Below are 20,038 nucleotides of genomic sequence, written 5' to 3' on the forward strand. Positions count from 1 at the left end.
TGTTATATGAAGAAATCATAAATTTTTATAAGTTCAATTTACTGCCATCACCATATTACATGTCGGTCTCATGTACACATTCTATACCTCGCTCCCTTTGTTTACATTCTCCCTCCCCCCTGCAGGTAACATTGCTCACACTCTCACAAGGACAAACGTGTTACCGACTTAGTGTCAACTTAGCCAGAGCACAGTTATGATAGGACACAATCACAGAGATGAGTGAAACCGAGTTGTATGTCTTCTTTTATTTATTTTAGTCGATATGGTACTTCTTTCCCTACATCTTGCTTCCCTCGTTTCAATATTCATCTTAGTATTTTTTCGTTTTCTTCTAGATTTCATATCTCTCAAAATGACTCAACTGTTTGGCTGGCATTAAATTGAATTTAATCTACACTTGTAAACTCCAGAATTCTAGAAGTTTTTATATGCAGTGGAACAACAATTTTAATGAATTACCTGTCAATAATGTTATGTGAAACAAATTTTAAGGAACAGAAGAAACTTTTAATTGCATTATCATTGTAATTTATTACATAAAACTGTTCATTGTCAGACTCATTATGACTTCATCATATTATATCAAGCAACTCTTTCATCAAATCTTATAGCAAGCACCAATTTTATTTTTCAAAAATATATCATATGAATGTAAATTTTACTCATGTGTCATAATTTTCAATATATTCTTTTTAAGTTATTTTTAGACAGCTGAAGATGGCCTAATTAGGCAGAAATATGTACTGTTGTTTTAATATGTTGTTTTTACTATTTTGAATTGTAAATAAACTTGTATGTACTGACTAGGTGGAACAAGTATACTAGGTTTTTCAACGTATTCAACAATGCAGTTTTCTCTTCAAGCGCACTGAAAACTTTGAATCCCTTCCTTGATGATAATGGTCTGTTGAGTGTCTGGTTAAGTCATGAATTCTCAGTTGGAATATAAGGAAAAGAACCTTATCATTCTTCCACCCAAAAGCTTTGTTACTAAACTGGTCATCAAACAAGAGCATGAAATGTTACTGAGCACTCCAGCCCTCAGGCTGTATTGTTCTCTTTGGGAAGCAGGTTTTGCATTCCACGAGGGAAAACAGTTATTCGTGGTATAATCCATTCATGTTACAAGTGCTTCAGAAGCAAACCGCCTTTTACCGCTCACAGAATGGGTTAGTTACCCTCATAGAAAGTAAAACTGCCTTTAGCCTTCGTTAATGTTGGTTTCGATTATGGCGGCCCGTCATCTTAAAGGGCAAATATCGTTACAAAGACAATGCATCTTGAAATTGTAAAGAGTCTGCTGACTCAGAATTCCTTTGTTGCCTTTAGACGATTCACATCACAGAGAGGATTTCCGATGAGTGATAATGGCAAAAATTACTAAGATGAATTACTAAGATTTTTTTAAGAACAGAAGTGCTGAAATAAAAGCCTATTCAGCCAATTTTGATCAGAAATGAATCAAAATCCATTCCACCCTTCAGTCTTCATTTTGGATTTTGGAGGCTGGAATAAAGTCAGCAAAATCACTATTGAAGCAGCCCATAGGAAAATCCCTACTTTTTTATTTTTTTAATTACAATTAGCTTTACGTTGCACTGACACAGATAGGTCTTATGGCAACGATGGGATAGGAAAGGGCTAGGAGTGAGAAGGAAGTGGCCATGGCCTTAATTAAGGTACAATCCAAGCATTTGCCTGATGTGAAAATGGGAAACCACGGAAAACCACCTTCAGGGCTGTCTACAGTAGGGTTCGAACCCACTATCTCCCAAATACAAGCTCACAGCTACGCAACCCTACCCGCACACAGCCATTTGCTCTGTGAAACGTGAAACTCCCTTCTTAATTTCGATTTGTATCAAACTGTGATGAACTCAAGAGCTCTGTGTTCAACGACTGACAACCCTAAAGATCATAGTTATCTGAAACCTGTACACTGTCTTGTAGGGAGACTACTGACTTCTGTCCCGCACCCCCACATCGAGACACATTCAAAAGCCCCTTTTCCTGTCTACATACAAAGTGGAAATTGGGGCAACAGTTGTATCAAGTTTTCTGGCAGAGGTTGTTGTATGTCCGGCGCTCCCCTTCTCGCTCCTCCAGCCAGCTGCACGCGCGCCTGTGTATCATTCTGCTAGCTTCGACGCGCAGCCCTCAGTGCGCGTGCCTGACCATCGAGTGTACTATAAATAGGAGCTCCCTGCCTGCTCACTTGCCCACTCGCCCCGGTGTCCAGCTCCAGAATACACCCTACGTCGAGCACGGAGGCTACTCCTCTTGAAAATGTGTTTCGACCAGGTGGACTGAATTTCTGGCAGTACGAGGTTTCACCTCTGGTCACCGCTCCCTTACCTGTTTCCGCTGCCTATGTCCCGTAATTCTTTTACAAGCCATTTTCATTCCCTAATTTATGCAAGCTCCCTTAGTTTCGCTAGGTGGAATTTCTTCAATCAATTGAACTTGCTTTTTAGGAATTCAGGCACTTCAACAAACAAGGACTCTCTCAAGACATTTATGTTAGTGTGCCAGATAGTTCTCGACTATCAACGTGTCAATTCACAAAGACTATCTTTTCAAGATAGAAGTGTATATAAAGACTGTAAACCTGTACATATTGTATAAAGACAGACTTTTCTCAAGATTCAATATTCCTTTTTGCTTCAAAATAAATTTCAGTTATTTGTGTAAATATCATAAAGTGAAGCAATAAAAGTTGTGTTTTGTAAACTTCAACCTTGGTTACAACACAACTCTATGGCGACGAGGTAAAAACGCAACAACCTACACTTCTTCGACCCCAGTTGCCAACTCTATGGCGACGAAGTAAAAACGCAACAACCTACAATTCTTCGACCCCAGTTGCCAACTCTATAGCGACGAGGTAAAAAAGCAACAAACTACACGTCATCAGCCCCAATCGCCAACTCTATAGCGACAAGGTAAACACGACACTACAATTCAACAGGCCCAGTTGTCAACTCTACGGCGACGTGCTAAACAACAACGACACTCCCACCAGTTCTGACACACAGCTTACCTTACTCTTTCTTGCACGCATCTCGCAATGGCTACTGCGGAACAACTCGCTACGGTCTTCCAAGCCTTACAGCAGCAACAACAACAGTTTATGCAACAACAACAGGCAGCATTAATTCAGGCTATTCAAGCTATTTCTGTCTCTACACAGCCATCAGCTATTCCTCCGTTCTCTGCTTTTGATCCAGCTAAGGAAGAATGGTCAGTTTATTTAGCCCGTTTACAACAGCATTTCATCTGCCATTCTGTCACAGAAGATCAACGCCGCCGCGCACTATTTCTTAGTTCGGTTGGCAATGCTACGTGTGAATTACTACGTAAATTAAGTCCGGAAGAGCACTTATCTGAGGTACCCTTCACGCAGCTCTTGGCCCGTCTCACGGAACACTATGCTAAAGCTCCTCACATAGTGGCTGCTCGCTATAAATTTTTTCAGTGCAGAAAGCAACCCCATCAGACACATACTGAATGGATAACTGAATTGCGTGGTCTAGCTAAACCCTGCCAATTCATCTGCTCCAAGGACGGTTGTGGTTCATCCTACACTGATTCTCTCATTCGGGACATGATAATTTTACATACTCCTGAAGACAAAATACGTTTTGACGCTGTCAAACTGAGTAACCCTTCTTTAGAAGACGTCCAGCGTATTGCTACGGTTTATGAGCTTACTACCAAGACTGCCGCAGCCATAGCTTCTCCACACGAAGTTGCACAAGTCTCGCCTCAGGCCCGCAAGTCCTCTGCTACAGTGAACCGTACGGATAAGGCGCTCTCCACCAAGCATTCTCGCCAGGTTCCCTCTCGTAATGCTACACGGAAGCCCAATTCTAAAAGCACCTCGAAACTCCTGCCTTCCTGCCGAGGTTGTTTCAAGCATCATGAACGTCGTGACTGTCGTTTTTTCAAAGCTACTTGTGAACGATGTAATAAACTTGGACACATCAAGACTGTCTGTCAAAGTTCGCTCCGCCCTGCTAAGACTACTGCAGCACGCCGGAAGCATATACAGCCCCGCCAAGACATGGAAGTTGATCAGATCAATCTTATTCTTCCCACAAAGGATTCTCACAAAATCATCATTCCTCTCTCATTCTCTGATCGATCTGTCGATTTTCAATTAGACACTGGATCACCTGTCTCTATTATTAACCTGACTACCTACCACGACTTAGGTTCACCTTCATGCTCTCCAGCTGACATCCAGCTCGTGACATTTAACAAGAAGAAAATTGACATCAAAGGTCAAATCAAGCTTCAGGCTAGTTATAAAGGAATTCAGAAGGCCATTCCTCTTCTCGTAGTTAACAACTACACTGCATCAAACATTATGGGCATGGATCTATTTAACTTATTTGGTTTCCAGATACATGACAACATTAACGTCGTATCTACATTGCATCCTACTTCTGACGTTACCGCTCTCCTAGCGCAGTTTCCTGAAGTCTTCGACTCTCAGCTCGGAACAGCCAAAGACTATACAGCTCACATACAGCTGAAATCCGGAGCTAAGCCTCGCTTCCTCAAATCACGTCCAGTACCCCTAGCACTTCAAGACCAGGTTACGAAAGAATTAGAAAGATGGATACAAACTGGAATTGTTGTACCAGTTACTTCTAGTCAATGGGCTACTCCACTAGTGGTAATCAAGAAACCTGATGGTAATGTTCGACTTTGTGGCGATTTTCGATCTACAGTCAACGCACAACTCGACACAGATATCTTTCCTATTCCACGTCCAGAAGACTTATTCCGTCGTCTCTCTGGTGGACAATTCTTCTCTCGAGTTGATCTTAAAGAAGCATATCTCCAGCTACTTTTAGACGAAGAATCTAAGAAATTTCTCACACTCAACACTCCTCTCGGACTGCTACAGCTCCAGCGGCTCCCATTTGGTGTTTCATCCTCAGCAGCTATTTTTCAGCGCTATTTGGCTCAACTCACCGCCTCCATTCCCGGTTGTGCTAACTACCTGGATGATATTATTGTTACTGGAAAAGATCATCAGGAACATCTAACCAATCTACGCCTCCTTCTCCAGAAATTGAAAGACAATGGACTATGAGCGAATCTCGCTAAATGTACCTTCTTTCAGCCTCAAATTCACTACCTAGGACATATACTTGATAAGAATGGAATTCGTCCTAGTACCCAGAATGTCTCAGCGATAGTAAACATGCCAGCACCTCACAACCTCAAGCAGCTTCAGTCCTTCATAGGCAAAGCGAACTATTATAATAAGTTCATTCCACGCTTCGCTACAGTGGCAGCTCCCTTAAACGCTCTACGTAAAAAAGGTGTTAAGTTTCAGTGGACTCCGCAATGCCAACAGGCATGGAAAACAATCAACAACGCCTTAATTCAAGCTATACAACTCACTCATTTTCAGCCCGACAAAATCATCACGCTAGCTACTGACGCTTCAGACTACGGTGTCGGTGCCGTTCTCTCCCAGAAGGATCGTCATGGACAAGAACGCCCCATCGCCTTCGCTTCGAAAACACTTAATGACCATCAACGTCGATACTCACAGATAGAGAAAGAAGCTTTAGCCATCATCTTTGGTATTCGCCGTTTCAATGAATATCTCTATGGCAACCATTTCCTGATCATTACCGATCATAAGCCTCTCGTACACTTATTCCATCCTGGTAATAAGATCCCAGAGAATTCCCTCAGAAAGCTTCAAAGATGGTCCATGTTCCTTTCTGATTATTCCTATCAGATTGTATATCGAGCCACATCCCAGCATTGTAATGCTGATGCCCTCTCCCGCTTACCCGTTGGTCCTGATACTGCCTTCGATTCTCAAGAATCTGAATGTCTTCAGTTGGACATAGAACTTGAAAATACTGTATCCAGTTTTCCTATTGATGCTACCTGCATAGCTAAAGCTACGGATAAGGACAGTACCCTTGCTACTGTACGTACTTACATCCGCAACGGTTGGCCTCTTCAGAGCACACTTCCTGCCCACCTGGCACCTTATCATCGTATGCAGCATCGTCTCACGACTCGTGCCGGAGTTGTATTACTAGAAGCAGGCACCATCTTCCGAGTGGTTATCCCACTTAGCCTACAGAAACAAGTTCTCGAATTATTACACCAAAGCCATTGGGGTATCTCCAGAACAAAGCAACTCGCCCGTCAACACTGCTACTGGCCCGGTATTGATGCCGCCATCGAAAAGCTAATACGTCATTGTGAGCAATGTCAAACGAATCAGAACGCCCCGTCTTCTGATCTTGCTTCATGGCCTCCTGCTACTACTACATGGGAACGAGTTCACATCGATTTCGCAGGTCCTGTCCTCAATTCCATGTGGTTAATAGTCATCGATTCACTGTCAAACTTTCCATATGTCGTGGATATGCATTCGACTACTACAACCGAAGCTACCATTCGTGCTCTCCAGAAAATCTTTACTACAGAAGGTTTACCGCAAGTACTCATTTCGGACAACGGACCTCAATTTACAGCTACTGCTTTTCAGAACTTTTGTACACATAATGGCATTCGTCATATCCTAGCACCACCTTTTCACCCTCAATCTAATGGTGAAGCTGAACGCTTCATACAAACATTTAAAAGAAGTATGAAGAAAGCTGTCTCTTCAGGCTTAAATAAAGACCAAGCCTTGCTCCAACTCTTAAACAACTACAGAACTCTACCCGGCGCTGATAATATCACTCCTGCACAGAAGCTCCATGGACGACCTCACAGAACTTTACTTTCTCTGTTACAGCCTCTTCCGACCCAGCATAAGACCTCACCAACGAAGTTCTCCCTCAACGACAAGGTCTACACCAGGACATTCAAATCCAACCCACTCTGGATACCTGGAGTCATCTGCAGATCTTTGGGTCATCGTCTATACGAGATACAGACTACGGAGAAACGTATCTGCCGCCATCAAGATCAGATACGTCTGCGCTACCGCCCCTGTCCAGCTATTGATGCTATTGCTAAACCAGATAAATCTATTGCTGAACGAGCTTTAGATCATTTAATAACAATGGGTTCCTTTCAGGACGAGACAGCGCCACTCCGCCCAGTTCCAGCTCCGGACAATACAACTGAGTCATCAGCAGCTCCGCCCCAGCATCGCAGTCGCCGCCAGCGCCGCCGCCGTTTCACGCCGTACCGGCGTATTTAGGAGGGGAGGGTGTTGTATGTCCGGCGCTCCCCTTCTCGCTCCTCCAGCCAGCTGCACGCGCGCCTGTGTATAATTCTGCTAGCTTCGACGCGCAGCCCTCAGTGCGCGTGCCTGACCATCGAGTGTACTATAAATAGGAGCTCCCTGCCTGCTCACTTGCCCACTCGCCCCGGTGTCCAGCTCCAGAATACACCCTACGTCGAGCACGGAGGCTACTCCTCTTGAAAATGTGTTTCGACCAGGTGGACTGAATTTCTGGCAGTACGAGGTTTCACCTCTGGTCACCGCTCCCTTACCTGTTTCCGCTGCCTATGTTCCGTAATTCTTTTACAAGCCATTTTCATTCCCTAATTTATGCAAGCTCCCTTAGTTTCGCTAGGTGGAATTTCTTCAATCAATTGAACTTGCTTTTTAGGAATTCAGGCACTTCAACAAACAAGGACTCTCTCAAGACATTTATGTTAGTGTGCCAGATAGTTCTCGACTATCAACGTGTCAATTCACAAAGACTATCTTTTCAAGATAGAAGTGTATATAAAGACTGTAAACCTGTACATATTGTATAAAGACAGACTTTTCTCAAGATTCAATATTCCTTTTTGCTTCAAAATAAATTTCAGTTATTTGTGTAAATATCATAAAGTGAAGCAATAAAAGTTGTGTTTTGTAAACTTCAACCTTGGTTACAACAGAGGTGGTCAAAGGAATACATGCAATCACTCCAGCAGAGAAGTAAGTGATTACTGATTGGAAAATGGAGTGCACCAGTAGGAGAGTGATTCTTCTAAGGGATGATAACTTTCCCTCATCGATACGGAAAACTGGTATAATCCAGGTGGTCCATCCGGGCTGTGACAATGTCACTCATGTGGCCACTGTGAAAACAAAAATGGTTTCCTTTTGCTGTGCCATAGTTAAACTGGGTCTATTGCCCAAGGATTGTAATTAATATTTGTATAGTCTATAGTGCGTTTGTGTATGTTTGATTATTTACTAGAGTTGTAAATTCACAAATCCTACAGTGAAATTTGTTTGTGTGTTGAGATCCCTCAATGGGATATGTTGACAATACGATGTCTTGGCAGCACTCATTTAATGCCGAATGAGTGACATTCAAACTTTTGTAGTTGCCAATACACTCACGATGCATCGTGGGAGAATCAAGACAGTATTTCGGAGGAGCAGATGTGTTTCTCACGCTGCCAAAATTTGTAGTAAACTACTTGAAAATTGAATGTAAATGATATATATTTAATATGTTTATTGCAAGTATTATTAAAGTGTATCAACGTCAGTTATTCAGTATTTTGAGTTTAGCCATGTAGGGCTGCCTGGTCCTCCAATCAATTGATATTTTTGCATATGCACCTATGGAATCATTTGCTAGTACATGCTCCAGTATAGATTGTTTCATCAGTAGTTACATAATAATGTTCGAATGCAACCACATTAAATACCCCTCCCCAAGTCTACATTTCAGAGACCACAAAGGTAAACTTGTCCACAAGGATAACTCAGATCTAGGCAAAATATTTGAATCTCTTGTCAACTGTGAAGAACCAGATTCACAATTTGCCTTTGAAGAAACCAGGCATCCCAACCAAGACTCGTCTCCACCTACAAAGGAGGAAAGCAACCAGAACATCAAGTCATTTCAGAACAACGCATCTGGCAAAGATGTGATAATTACTGAACTCTGTAAATCCACAGGTGACAGGTGACAAACTGACAGAGATTTTTCACTAGGTCTGCGAAATAGAGAAAATTCCAAGTGACTGGAAAGTAGCCTTGTTAAGAAAGCCTTCATAAGAAAGATGACAAAGATGATGTAAGTAACTACCATGGCATCTCCCTCCTTTCGATAATGAACAAAATTCTCCTTACAGCCCTTCAGACCTGGGCAAAACAGCAACTAGATTCATAATTGGGTGAATATTAAGGAGGGTTTAGGAAAAGACAATCATGTGCAGAGCAGATGGTGAATAAATACTGAATATTCACGACCACATTGTAATTGAAATAAACTCTGAATCTAATATGATGCGGGTTCAGATCCCACTGGTGTCCGGTTAGCCATTTTTGTTCTGTACTTAACATCTCTCTGACACATACTATATATAATAAACATGACCTAGTAGGTTGAAAGTTTATTTCGATCACATGATTAATATCAAGTCTGTTTTAACATACCGGTATCTGAATGTCAGAAATAGGAAGTCTGTGGTTACCTTCCTCGACTTCAAAAAAGCCTAGGATTCCATAGATCAACACACTCCTTTAAATTCTAGAGGAGATGGGTTTAGAGATCATAACGAGAGCAATTATCCAACCGACTCTAACCAACACAACCTCCATGAGTGAAATTAAGAGGAGTGATTTCAGACATCTTCAAAAGCAAGACAGGTGTATGCCAGGAAGGCGGATTATTGCTTCTACTCTTTAAATGCATACTGGAGAAAATCATTTACGAATGGCATGAAGAAATGTTCAAGGAAGAGTTCAAGCTTTGATGCAAGCGCGGTAACAGGTATAACTTGAAAACAATACTCTCTCACCCATGGGTAACTAATGAAGATATCGAGTTTGAAATTATTATTATTATTATTATTATTACTTGTACGTATAGCTGTGAAGCGTTACATCCATTTAGTATTAGTATTACTATTATTTACGTAGTTGAACGATCGTATTATGTGTGAGATTATGTCATGGAACATAGGTCGTACACAGACATGTTCAAGAAGAGAATAAACAGCAACAGGGAAAATAAATGAAATGTTAGAGGGCATTCGACCAGTGCAGGCTATTGTAAATAAAAAATGTGTGTAAAAAAAAAATTAATTCCATCCCCTGGTCCATGGAGTTTGGACAGCCAAAGTAGGGGACTGCCTGTAGGGGTGAAGTACAGTGGGGACTTCAAGGGCCCTGGGACCCCTACAGTAGCTGTGAAGGCCCTTCAGGAACTCTGAAAAGTGGTGGCAAAAGGGGGCTCTGGTTAAGACGCAGCAGGTCGTTATGCTACTTAGGTTCCAAAATGGGTAAAAAAAAAAAAAAGTAAATAAATGCAATGTAAATTTTAATCTTATACCAGTTGCATAGTATTATTTGAAGTAATTCCACATACTGTAAATGAGTTGACTATGTTTGTAAGTATAGGAGATATAAGTAGACTTTTGTAAACAATATAAATTTATTAAGGATGATCTGTTTGTTTAATAAAAAAAAATTGTTAGCATAAATTGTATATTATTGTATTCTAGAATTTTTCTTTTCTTCTCTTGTTAATTTAAAATTTAGTGCTTGACAATAATGTATTTTAGTGTACCATTTGCCACCGAGGTAGACACCTCATTTGCAAATAAAGAGATTTTGATTTGATTTGACATCGATATCAGTTCCGTTAATGTAAGTACCTGTAAAATAAATATTATGTAATTTATTCTTACCTGTATAAATAAATTTTAATCTGTAACTGTGAAACGCACTGTAACTTCCAGAATGGTATAGACACTCAAACAAATGAGAATATTTTGGACACTATTTCTATGTATTGAACACACTGCAATATTCAAAAAGGTAGTTTCTTTTGTAACGTATCTTTCTGGAAATCTGGCCAGATATATATAAAGAGATGATCTTGACGGTGAAGTCAGTTATTGTTGAGTTACTGAAGTTGTGGTTTGGAAGTTATTGGAAGAGACATGGCTGACATGCCGAGTTAAGGCAGTTTCCATGTTGAATTTATCGGTGGTCATCTGTTTTCAAGTGTCTTTCCAAGTGTAACCTTGGTGGTATTCGGTGTCAGTTGTCAACTGTTTAACCCTTAGCACTCACGCGGCGGGCCATGCCCGACAACAAGAATATCCCGCATAGGTCCTATGTCGGGCAATGCCTTGCCCGACATGACATTCTTCCCTATATAACCCCTTTGTCGGGTTACGCATGCATGAATTACAGGTACAGTAAGGTACTGCAAACCTTCGACGAAAATTTGAAGCCATGTATAGCTATAATCTCTTTGAAATCAGGCTTTGTGCAGATTCTTTGCAGACCATGTGAGTTTGTAAACAAACATTGCTTAGCAACATGGCGTCGTTCGAGCAGCGTGAGAAAGAAATCGCCAGACTTTTAGGTGAAAGTGACGATTTCAGCGATAGTGGGAATGATTTTCAATTAAATGGTGAGAAAGATATTGCGGAATGAGATTGTGTTGGTGAGTTGAGTGATAAAAATCCCGATAATGAGAAAATTATGCTGAATGGCAATGCTGGTACCTCTTCTGATGGATGGAGGAAATACCGCGACACTGACTTGGATTTCAAAAGCTCATTCACAGGTACCTCAGGTTATAAATAACCGCATGGTTGAATGAACTTGACTTTTTCCAATTATCACCTTTGACTGACGAGTTATTGTCGGAAATTGTGCGCGAGGCTAACCGGTATGCTAGTGTAAACATTCAAAAGGTTACGCCCCACACACGTGAGTCTATTAGGGGGTCGTGGATAGATGTTACTTTTCCTGAATTCAATTTTTTTTTTAGGGTAGTCCTAAATATGGCAATGAAGTATAAGCCTAAATTACGATGCGAGAGTGTTTTTTCAGCAGTACCTGCAGAAAAAGCCCGGATTTTATCCCGGCGCGTGTTTTGGAAAGTTTCACACAATGCACTATTACAGACAAAAAGTGGCTGTCTGAGATAATTTTAGGTTGGAAATGCTGAAAATTGCACCTGAATACTGTATTGTACTTGTATTATATTTATTTTGTGTTTGCTTTAGCTGATTTTTATAAATATGCTGTTAATATGTTTGTGCTCTCTGTTATCCCTCTGCAAGCAGATTCTTAAATGGGGCTGCAGAGGCAGCAGTGTTCAGAAGAAAAGGAGGGCTAAGGGTTAAAGATGGCAGCTTTACTGATATTCTACAAGTGAAGTGTTTTTGTTTTGTGTTACTGTGATTAAGGTTATGTGTGTGTTAATTTGTGAACATATGTGAATAAAACTAATTGTACCAACTGACAGCATCTTGTGTGCATCTGTGTGGATATGTTAGCTTTGTCTTAGAACAGGATACGAGAAAAAAGTTGGTTTCGATTACAACGCAGTCATGAAAATTCAATATTCACTGATAATAGATTGCCTAGCTTTTGCAGATGACCTCCCTAGATACTGCTGCAAAGCAAATCAACCAACTTTAAAACCAAGCAGCAAAGAGGCTGGGCTCCAAATCTCTTTTGATAAAACAGAGTTTATCACAAATATAAAGCCGGCTCCTAGAGGTGAAAATATAATGAGCAGAAAAGTGTAAGTACTTAAGCGAGTGGATAGTACCTAACAACTCTGAGAATGTATCATTCACATCTAAGATCAACAAGATAGAAGTGGCATACCTACTACCTAGAGATATCTACAACAAAAAATCAGTGTCCATCGATGTGAAGGTTAAACACTGTTGTTCAATCATTCGTCCAGACGAATGCAGCAAAATGCCTTGCATTCAATAGGAAGGTTCTAATAGAAAAGTTCGTAGCCAAAGAAAGAAAAATCCTGAGACCAATCAGAGAAAATGGTGAATACACAAGACGGCATAACAACAAACTGTATCTGCATATCGAAACACAGAGATTGACCAAGCGGATCTTTTCCTACTTTTAAACAAGAAAACCAAGGGACCCTGGTTCACCGAAGTTGAGAAAGAGCTTCAAGAAATAGGAATCACACATGAAGACATCCAGGAACGTGTTAGTCACCAGAAAAAAAGTTTGAGGATAGCAGCGATTCCAAGAAAAGCTGAAGATGAAAACAGGCAAGAAGTGGACTGATGAAAAAGAAATGAGGCTGACAGAAAGCAAATGTGGGAATACTGGGAAAAGATTAAAGCTCTTTAACAAACATATTACAACAACAACAGCAATAATAATAATAATAATAATAATAATAATAATAATATAGTGTATTCAACATTACTTTCAATTTCAAGAAATGCCGAAGAGTCTGACCTTTGCCCTGATAGGAGTTCTTCAACATGCCAGTAAATCTAAGCACTCTTAAATGTCAACTGGTTCAGCCAGAAATCGAGCCTCCAATCATTGGAATATGGACTAGTATTTAACCAAATATGTTACAGAACTAGCCAGATGACATAGTTTGTTAACTGTAAGCAAGATGATAATTAGCTTAGGAAGTCAAAGAAATCTACATATCTACATGCATTCTGACCAAAATTACAATTTCCAGTCTTCATAACAATTCCCAATATTCCCGTATACTTTTGACTGATGGGAACAGTTAGAAGTAATTTTTTTCTGTATTCTCATTAGCTTACAATACAAATATCAATTTACGTAATTAAAATCAACTAGTACAAGTTTTGTCCTTGTATCGTGGACATCATCAGCTACAGCTTAAATATTATTTAAAATAAAGGTATCGCATAACAAGAAATGGGTAAAATTTTATATATATATATATATATATAATCTAAAATATCAAGTCCTTATTTAAAAGCCTTTTGGTGATTTTAAAACAAGGCACAAACTTGGGCTTTTCTTAAAATAGATCATGTTGATTCAGATTATGTTATACCATTTTTTGAGTTTGGAGAAAATCTTTACTTGTGCTGTGTGGGTTGTTATGCAGAAGCCAGGTTGTTAAAAGTAAAGGTACTGAAAGAACATATCTGTAAAAAACAGAAAAAAAGCTGTGAGCGTTGAGAGAGAAAAAAAGATGGAGGGGGAGGATAAAAAATAAATGGGTTTGCTGGCTTAATTTGGCTTATCCGCGTCTTGCTGAAGAGGGCCTAATGTGCAACACACTTAGTTTTGCAGATTTTTACAGTGACAATATGGAAATATTATGAAGTTTATAGTATGTAAGTACTCTCATCATTAAAACAAGAGTAATCAAATATATCTTTTTACCATTTTTGTTTTCCCCTTTTTAATACTAACTGAGCACATTTGGCATCATTTTAGAATGCCAAACATTCATGATAAAACATTTTAATGCTATCTACAGTAAATTGATCATTGTTTTCAGGTTATATCCGATTTATTGCACTTACTCTGCCTCTTTTCCCACACTCTGGTGAGATCATGGGTGCAATCTGTGTAGCACATGTGGATCTCGACCAGTTTTACGGCCAGATACCGTTCTGGACACTAACGCTGTGTGTTGAGAGATGTATTCACTGTTGTGTCTCTCTATGGTGGTTGGTAGTGTTGTATATGAATGAAAAGGTGTGCATGAAGATGAACACAATCATGCAAGTGCAATCAATATCATTGACTGGGGATCAGTTTTAATCTAAGTTCAGAAAATGATCAAAGATGAGACCGGTGTTGTATAACACTGATCTAAGATCAACTATCAATTTTGATCCCAGATCATATGTGAGCGCTTGGCAACAGCGCAGAAACAGCTGAGTATCGTGAGTCGCATTGAGCAGTGCGAATCTCTTTTCCTTTGTATTGTGTGTGCCGAGCGAAAGAAAGAAAAAATTACTGAAATGAAGCAGAAGGACCATTCTAATTTTTTCAAGGAGTACAAGAATGCCCTAGTTCAAATCGTACCAGGCAAGTTGGTCATGAGGTTAGAGGCATGCAGTTGTGAGCTTGAATCCAGGAGATAGTGGGTTCGAGCCCCACTGTCAGAAGCCCAGAATATGGTTTTCCGTGGTTTCCCATTTACACACCAGGCAAATACTGGTGTTGTACCTTAATTAAGGCCATGGCTGCTTCCTTCCCACTCTTAGGCCTTTCCTATTCGATTGTCGGCATAAGACCTATCTGTGTCGGTGCGGCATACAGCCAATTCTAAAAAATAAAAACATGAGGTAACTTCACTCTTAGAACCATAAGCTTACTGAGACAAGGGAAGCGCCTTTACGCAACCCCAAATGTTCTTTCTATTGCTGACCTTGTTGCTTTATGTGCTTGATTATAAGCTCGCTCTGCAGCTGTTTCGGCATGAAGTACTGGAGTCAGCAGGTAACGACAACACTGATAGCCATTGTCTCCCAGGAGAAGGCCTATGCCTTCTGCAATGTCTCCTGTTTCAAACAGAGCATGCACTCATAAATTAAAGAAGATATTGCTATCGTGAGCAGATCCTAGCCATCTTGCCATGATTTTTATTGACCTGAGCCGAGCATCACAAATAACTTGAACATTTAACAAAAACCACCCATGACAATTCCTATAAACTTCTGCGGTATCACCCCCAGGATATATTATAGGTATGTGGGTACAATCTGTAGCGCCTAGAACACCAGGGAAGTGTTGTACATCGAAAAAATAACGATTTTCACCACGTCAATTTATTCAGTAGGCATTTTGATAAACTTGGGTTTCAGTGCAGCAATAAGATTAGATACACGATGAATGGCTCTGCAGACTGCCGCTGGGTCTACATGCAGTAAATCACCAAGGACTAACTGAAAACTTCCCGTGGCAAAGAATCTCAAAGTTAGTAATACCATATGCATTGGAGACAACGGTTTGTTTTCATGGTTTAACTAGAATATCACGCAACCTGAGTTCTAGCTGTTCCACGGTATCTTTTCCCAAGCAATCCCTCAGTTTAAACTTATCACTCAATTATCTCATTGGACTTCCTCTTTCAGAGAACACACGGGGAGCCTGATGAAATTTATCATTTTCATCATCAGAAGATATATCCGAGAAATCAGAAAAATCAGACATCTGTAAAATACGAACGAGATAAGATAATAACGTAAGCAATTTGTTGAAGTTATGTTATAAAATTATTACATTGCACTGCAGTAAAAGAAGCGTAATATTGCCTATATACGGACAACAACTATAGCTAGCAATGTATGAGGTTAGACTTCAGTGGGGTTATTTTTAAACCATTTATCGTAACAACACAGGTAATATTTTATTAACAATCAGCTGTTCTTGTATCTCAAGTAGAAAACAACTCCTTGAACTAAGATCAAAGAGTTTGATCGGAGAAATTTCTCCAGTCAAAGTTGATCTTAGTTCAGTGCCAAGTGATCTCAGATTAACATTTATACAATACAAATGTCCGAGTTTTGCGTGAACCGAGATCAATTCCGTCTCTGATCTAAGATCAAACGGTTTATACAATCGGCCCTGTAACTTCCAAAAAGGCACTAGAACAATGGAGAATATTCTGTACATTATAATCTATGTATTAGGCACTCTAGAATTTTCGAGAAGGTATTTCTTGTAACATGTCTTTCTGGAAGCCTGGCCAGGACATATATAAGGAGACGATCTTGGCGCTGACTGGGGAGTTACTGGTTAGTACAGTTATGGTGTGGCAAGAATATACTTGTGTCCTCGTGACATGCAGTGGTTGCAGTCTCCATATTGAAGTGACAGTCAGTTGTTTTAATATGGTGGTTTTGCTGATGTTCTCTGAGTGAAGTGCTTTGTTTGTGATACTGTGACTAAGGTTGTGTGTGTGTTAATTTGTAAATACATGTGAATAAATAACTGAACCAACTGACAGCATCTTGTGTGCGTCTTTGTGGATACATTAACAAACACCCAGTCTCCGAACTAAAGCAATTAACTGGGTACAATTAAAATCCCATATCCAGGCGGGAATCAAACCCACCACCCTCAAAACCGAAGGCCTCCGTGTTCACCATTCAGCCAATGAGCCAGACTCCACTATAGTGTACAGTATGAAGATTGAGTGTGTGTTGTACTCCATGATCTTGCTACCATAACTGCAAGGAAGCCATTAAAATTAATGGTGTGTCCTGCTAGATAATCTTTAGAGTGGTCAATGTGGATGGAGTAGAGCATATATTCCAAGAAAAACATGTACCTCCTGTAGAAAAGCCAGGAAACAACTGCAAAACATATACATCGTATGAATTAATGTCTTATTTCTAGCGCAGAACCATTATCAAAACAAAGTAGCAACTCCAGCAGGAATAGCAGGAATTAAAATAACTCACTGTAACGATCGACAGGTCCTCCCGGCGATGGTGTTATTCGATAGTGGTCTTGGCGTGGAGGAATAAGAGAAGGGTCCAACTCGTCATATCCAGGCTGAGAATAGGGTGTCCCTTTCCGCAGGTAATCTGTAACATTTCATTTTCCATTAAAAACAAATACATTTCAGGTATTCAAAAGAACAGAACAGACTAAGGTCTCATTCCTGAAATTACTTTACTATTGTAGACAATCTAGAAATAACTACCACTGAGAATATGTTGACGAAGGTGAAACGATAGAGCAGTTAAAATACGGCATAAGTTTTCTCATGGACAGAACACACGCACACACGCTGAAGTAGTGCATTATGCCGAGGGAAAATTTGTAATGAATAGGTCAAAAACCATAGGATGAAACATTTGAAAAAGTGAACAAAAATTATTCCTGGACTAAATACAGTATTAGGTCTACCGATCAGCTGAAGGAATTAACTGACAAACCCATAATTTCAAGTAGTCAACTGCAGCAGATGTGGGGTGTCTTTATTTCCTGTTACTAATTGGAAACAAGCAAAGGTAGCTTTCTTAAAGAATAGAGAAGAAAGCAGGATCTTTTGAAGTTAAGTTCTCATGTACATTACAATTAAATAATACCAAACAAAAGAGCTTGTAGTTTTAGACTAGTGTTCACATTATGAATCAAACAGCCACCTTGGGGAAAAGCCGTGTAATGATACAGAAACCAAGCGCAGAACCTTGAGTGAAAAAATTCACACTGGTAATTTCTGTAAGATTTATTCAGACATAATCTGCATTTATTGGGACATGTGCCTGATAGCATTTATAAATTAGACACCAATTCCATTATATATAGGTATTATATTCATTCATTTTAGATTTAATGTTGTATTCTTCTATGTAAAGTAAATTTTAGGCTAGTGAGTGTTGTGCAATCTGATTAAAATCAGCATGAAGAACTGTCCTTTGGAAACAAATGAAATCCCAGTGTGTAATCATGTTCAAGGTCACTATGAGACCGGAAATATGACTTCTAGACCAAATATTATCAATGTGAGAGAGAGGGAGACACACACACACACCTAGTCTTGCGGACCTTCTTCGTACTCCAGCCTTTATTGATGCTGTACGTCATCTGTGGAAGTTCAAACCATGTAAGGGCAACGAAACTTTGCTCTATTTTGTGATACTGAAGTGAAGATAAAAACAGTGTAAATGTAAGATTATGTGGTGCATAAGAAATCAATATATCGACGAGAGTGCTAAAGGGATAGTGGCAAGTTTTCAGTGCTATTTCATTTATTTTATTTGAAGACTAGCTGATGTACCCGTGCTTCGCTATGGAATTCCACACTGTGAACAGAATTCTAGGTTAGGTAGAGTACACGTTGTGAGCAAGATTGTATTAAATTGCATAACTCTTAACGTTACCCTAGAAACACGACCTACCATCAGTCACAATCAGGTTCGGAAGTTTTCATTAAAATATCAGACACTCACACTCCACTGTCTTTTTACATCCTCAGAAGGACTGTCTTAGTGGTTTTCCCAACTGAAATGAACACAGGTCATTACAATGTCGCCAGTAGGAATGGCACGATTAAAAGCAATGCTTTCACATGAAATAGTCTATCAAATGAAAAAACCACACTTTTTTCACATTTAACGAATGCTGCTGATCTGACAGTCCAAAAGTTTCAGAGGTGGAATGAGCAAGCCGCAGACAGCCGTGATCCGTGAACACTCTTCGTCCTTTTTCGGGGGCGAGGAGGCGAACAGTGGAGAGTCCCAGGGCAAAAAGTATGTCTTTTTACTAATCTGCTTCCTAGGAGTACCCGATGAGTTGGAAAATCTCAATTCAATACACTGGCGGCGGAAAAATCTAAGTGACTTGGAGGCAAATTTTTCTCCAAGCCAGAGCAGAAACCCCCTCTTCACTGCTAATTTGGAATAAAATGAATGTAGACTTTTATAAAAGTGAACAGGAAGAAGCTTTTCTTAAGAAACGGCTCTTTTCCGATTTGACTTTTGAGTTACTTAGTGAATTGTGATGCTATAATTTGGAATAGGCCTAAACTGTAGTTCTAGACCAGGTCATACTACTATTACTACTACTACTACTAAGTGAGTCTCAGCCTTAAGTGGGCATACTGCTCATTCAAAATAGCACGTCAGAGTTGGGATTGAATAGCTGGAATACTATCATGAAGCAGTATGTTACGTACCAGCAGTATCAGAAAATGTATGAACCAGAGAAATGGTATACTAAAGAAGAAAGTTTTCTAACTCCCCAGCCATTTCCCGCCAATATTCAGTCAGGCTGTTATACTTGGTACATAGCAGTAAATCCATCTATCGGAGTTGAGTAGAAGTATAAGAGACAAAGAACGTCACAAAAAACAATGGTCAATGTAATGTTATTGTTTCACAATGTTTCGATATTGTAGGCCTTCATATTTAGTTTTTTTCCGACTCTGAAATACCACTCTTACCATAGTCGGTAGGTAAAACTGAATAAAACCTAAATTATTGGAAATTGTATTCTCTATAACTTGTGATATAGTAACTTTCGATAGGACCAATAACATAGGTAATTAAAAATTAAATTATAGGCGCCTTCTCCTAAACTACAATTTCATCCAGGGTGAATAACATTGTTCATAGCCTAGACTGTAGTTTCTTATTCTCCGACTCTATATACCGATTTTCATTAATACGTAATTTCCACACAAGATATATAGAACACAAAATTCAATCAGATACATTTGGCCATCGGATAGCACACAACAGTTCACACCATTTCACAGACATCAACCCAGATCTTAAAATTCTACTCATCGAAAAATATTTCAAAATTATTAATATGCATTCACTTCCTAATACACAA

At 39.7% G+C, this 20,038-nt stretch overlaps 1 protein-coding gene across 5 annotated transcripts in view; it reads right to left on the minus strand.

Annotated features, from left to right (window-relative positions):
- The window catches only part of p120ctn (adherens junction protein p120), a 914,089-nt gene that overhangs the window by 650,742 nt on the left and 243,309 nt on the right, over positions 1–20,038 (minus strand). For all 5 annotated transcript variants that reach the window (XM_067140690.2, XM_067140688.2, XM_067140689.2 and 2 more), the window contains exon 6: positions 17,155–17,280. In XM_067140690.2, the coding sequence (XP_066996791.2) occupies positions 17,155–17,280 (126 nt within the window). The remainder of the gene's footprint in view (positions 1–17,154; positions 17,281–20,038) is intronic.

This window comes from Anabrus simplex, chromosome 2 (assembly GCF_040414725.1).
Source record: "Anabrus simplex isolate iqAnaSimp1 chromosome 2, ASM4041472v1, whole genome shotgun sequence".
NCBI lineage: Eukaryota > Metazoa > Arthropoda > Insecta > Orthoptera > Tettigoniidae > Anabrus > Anabrus simplex.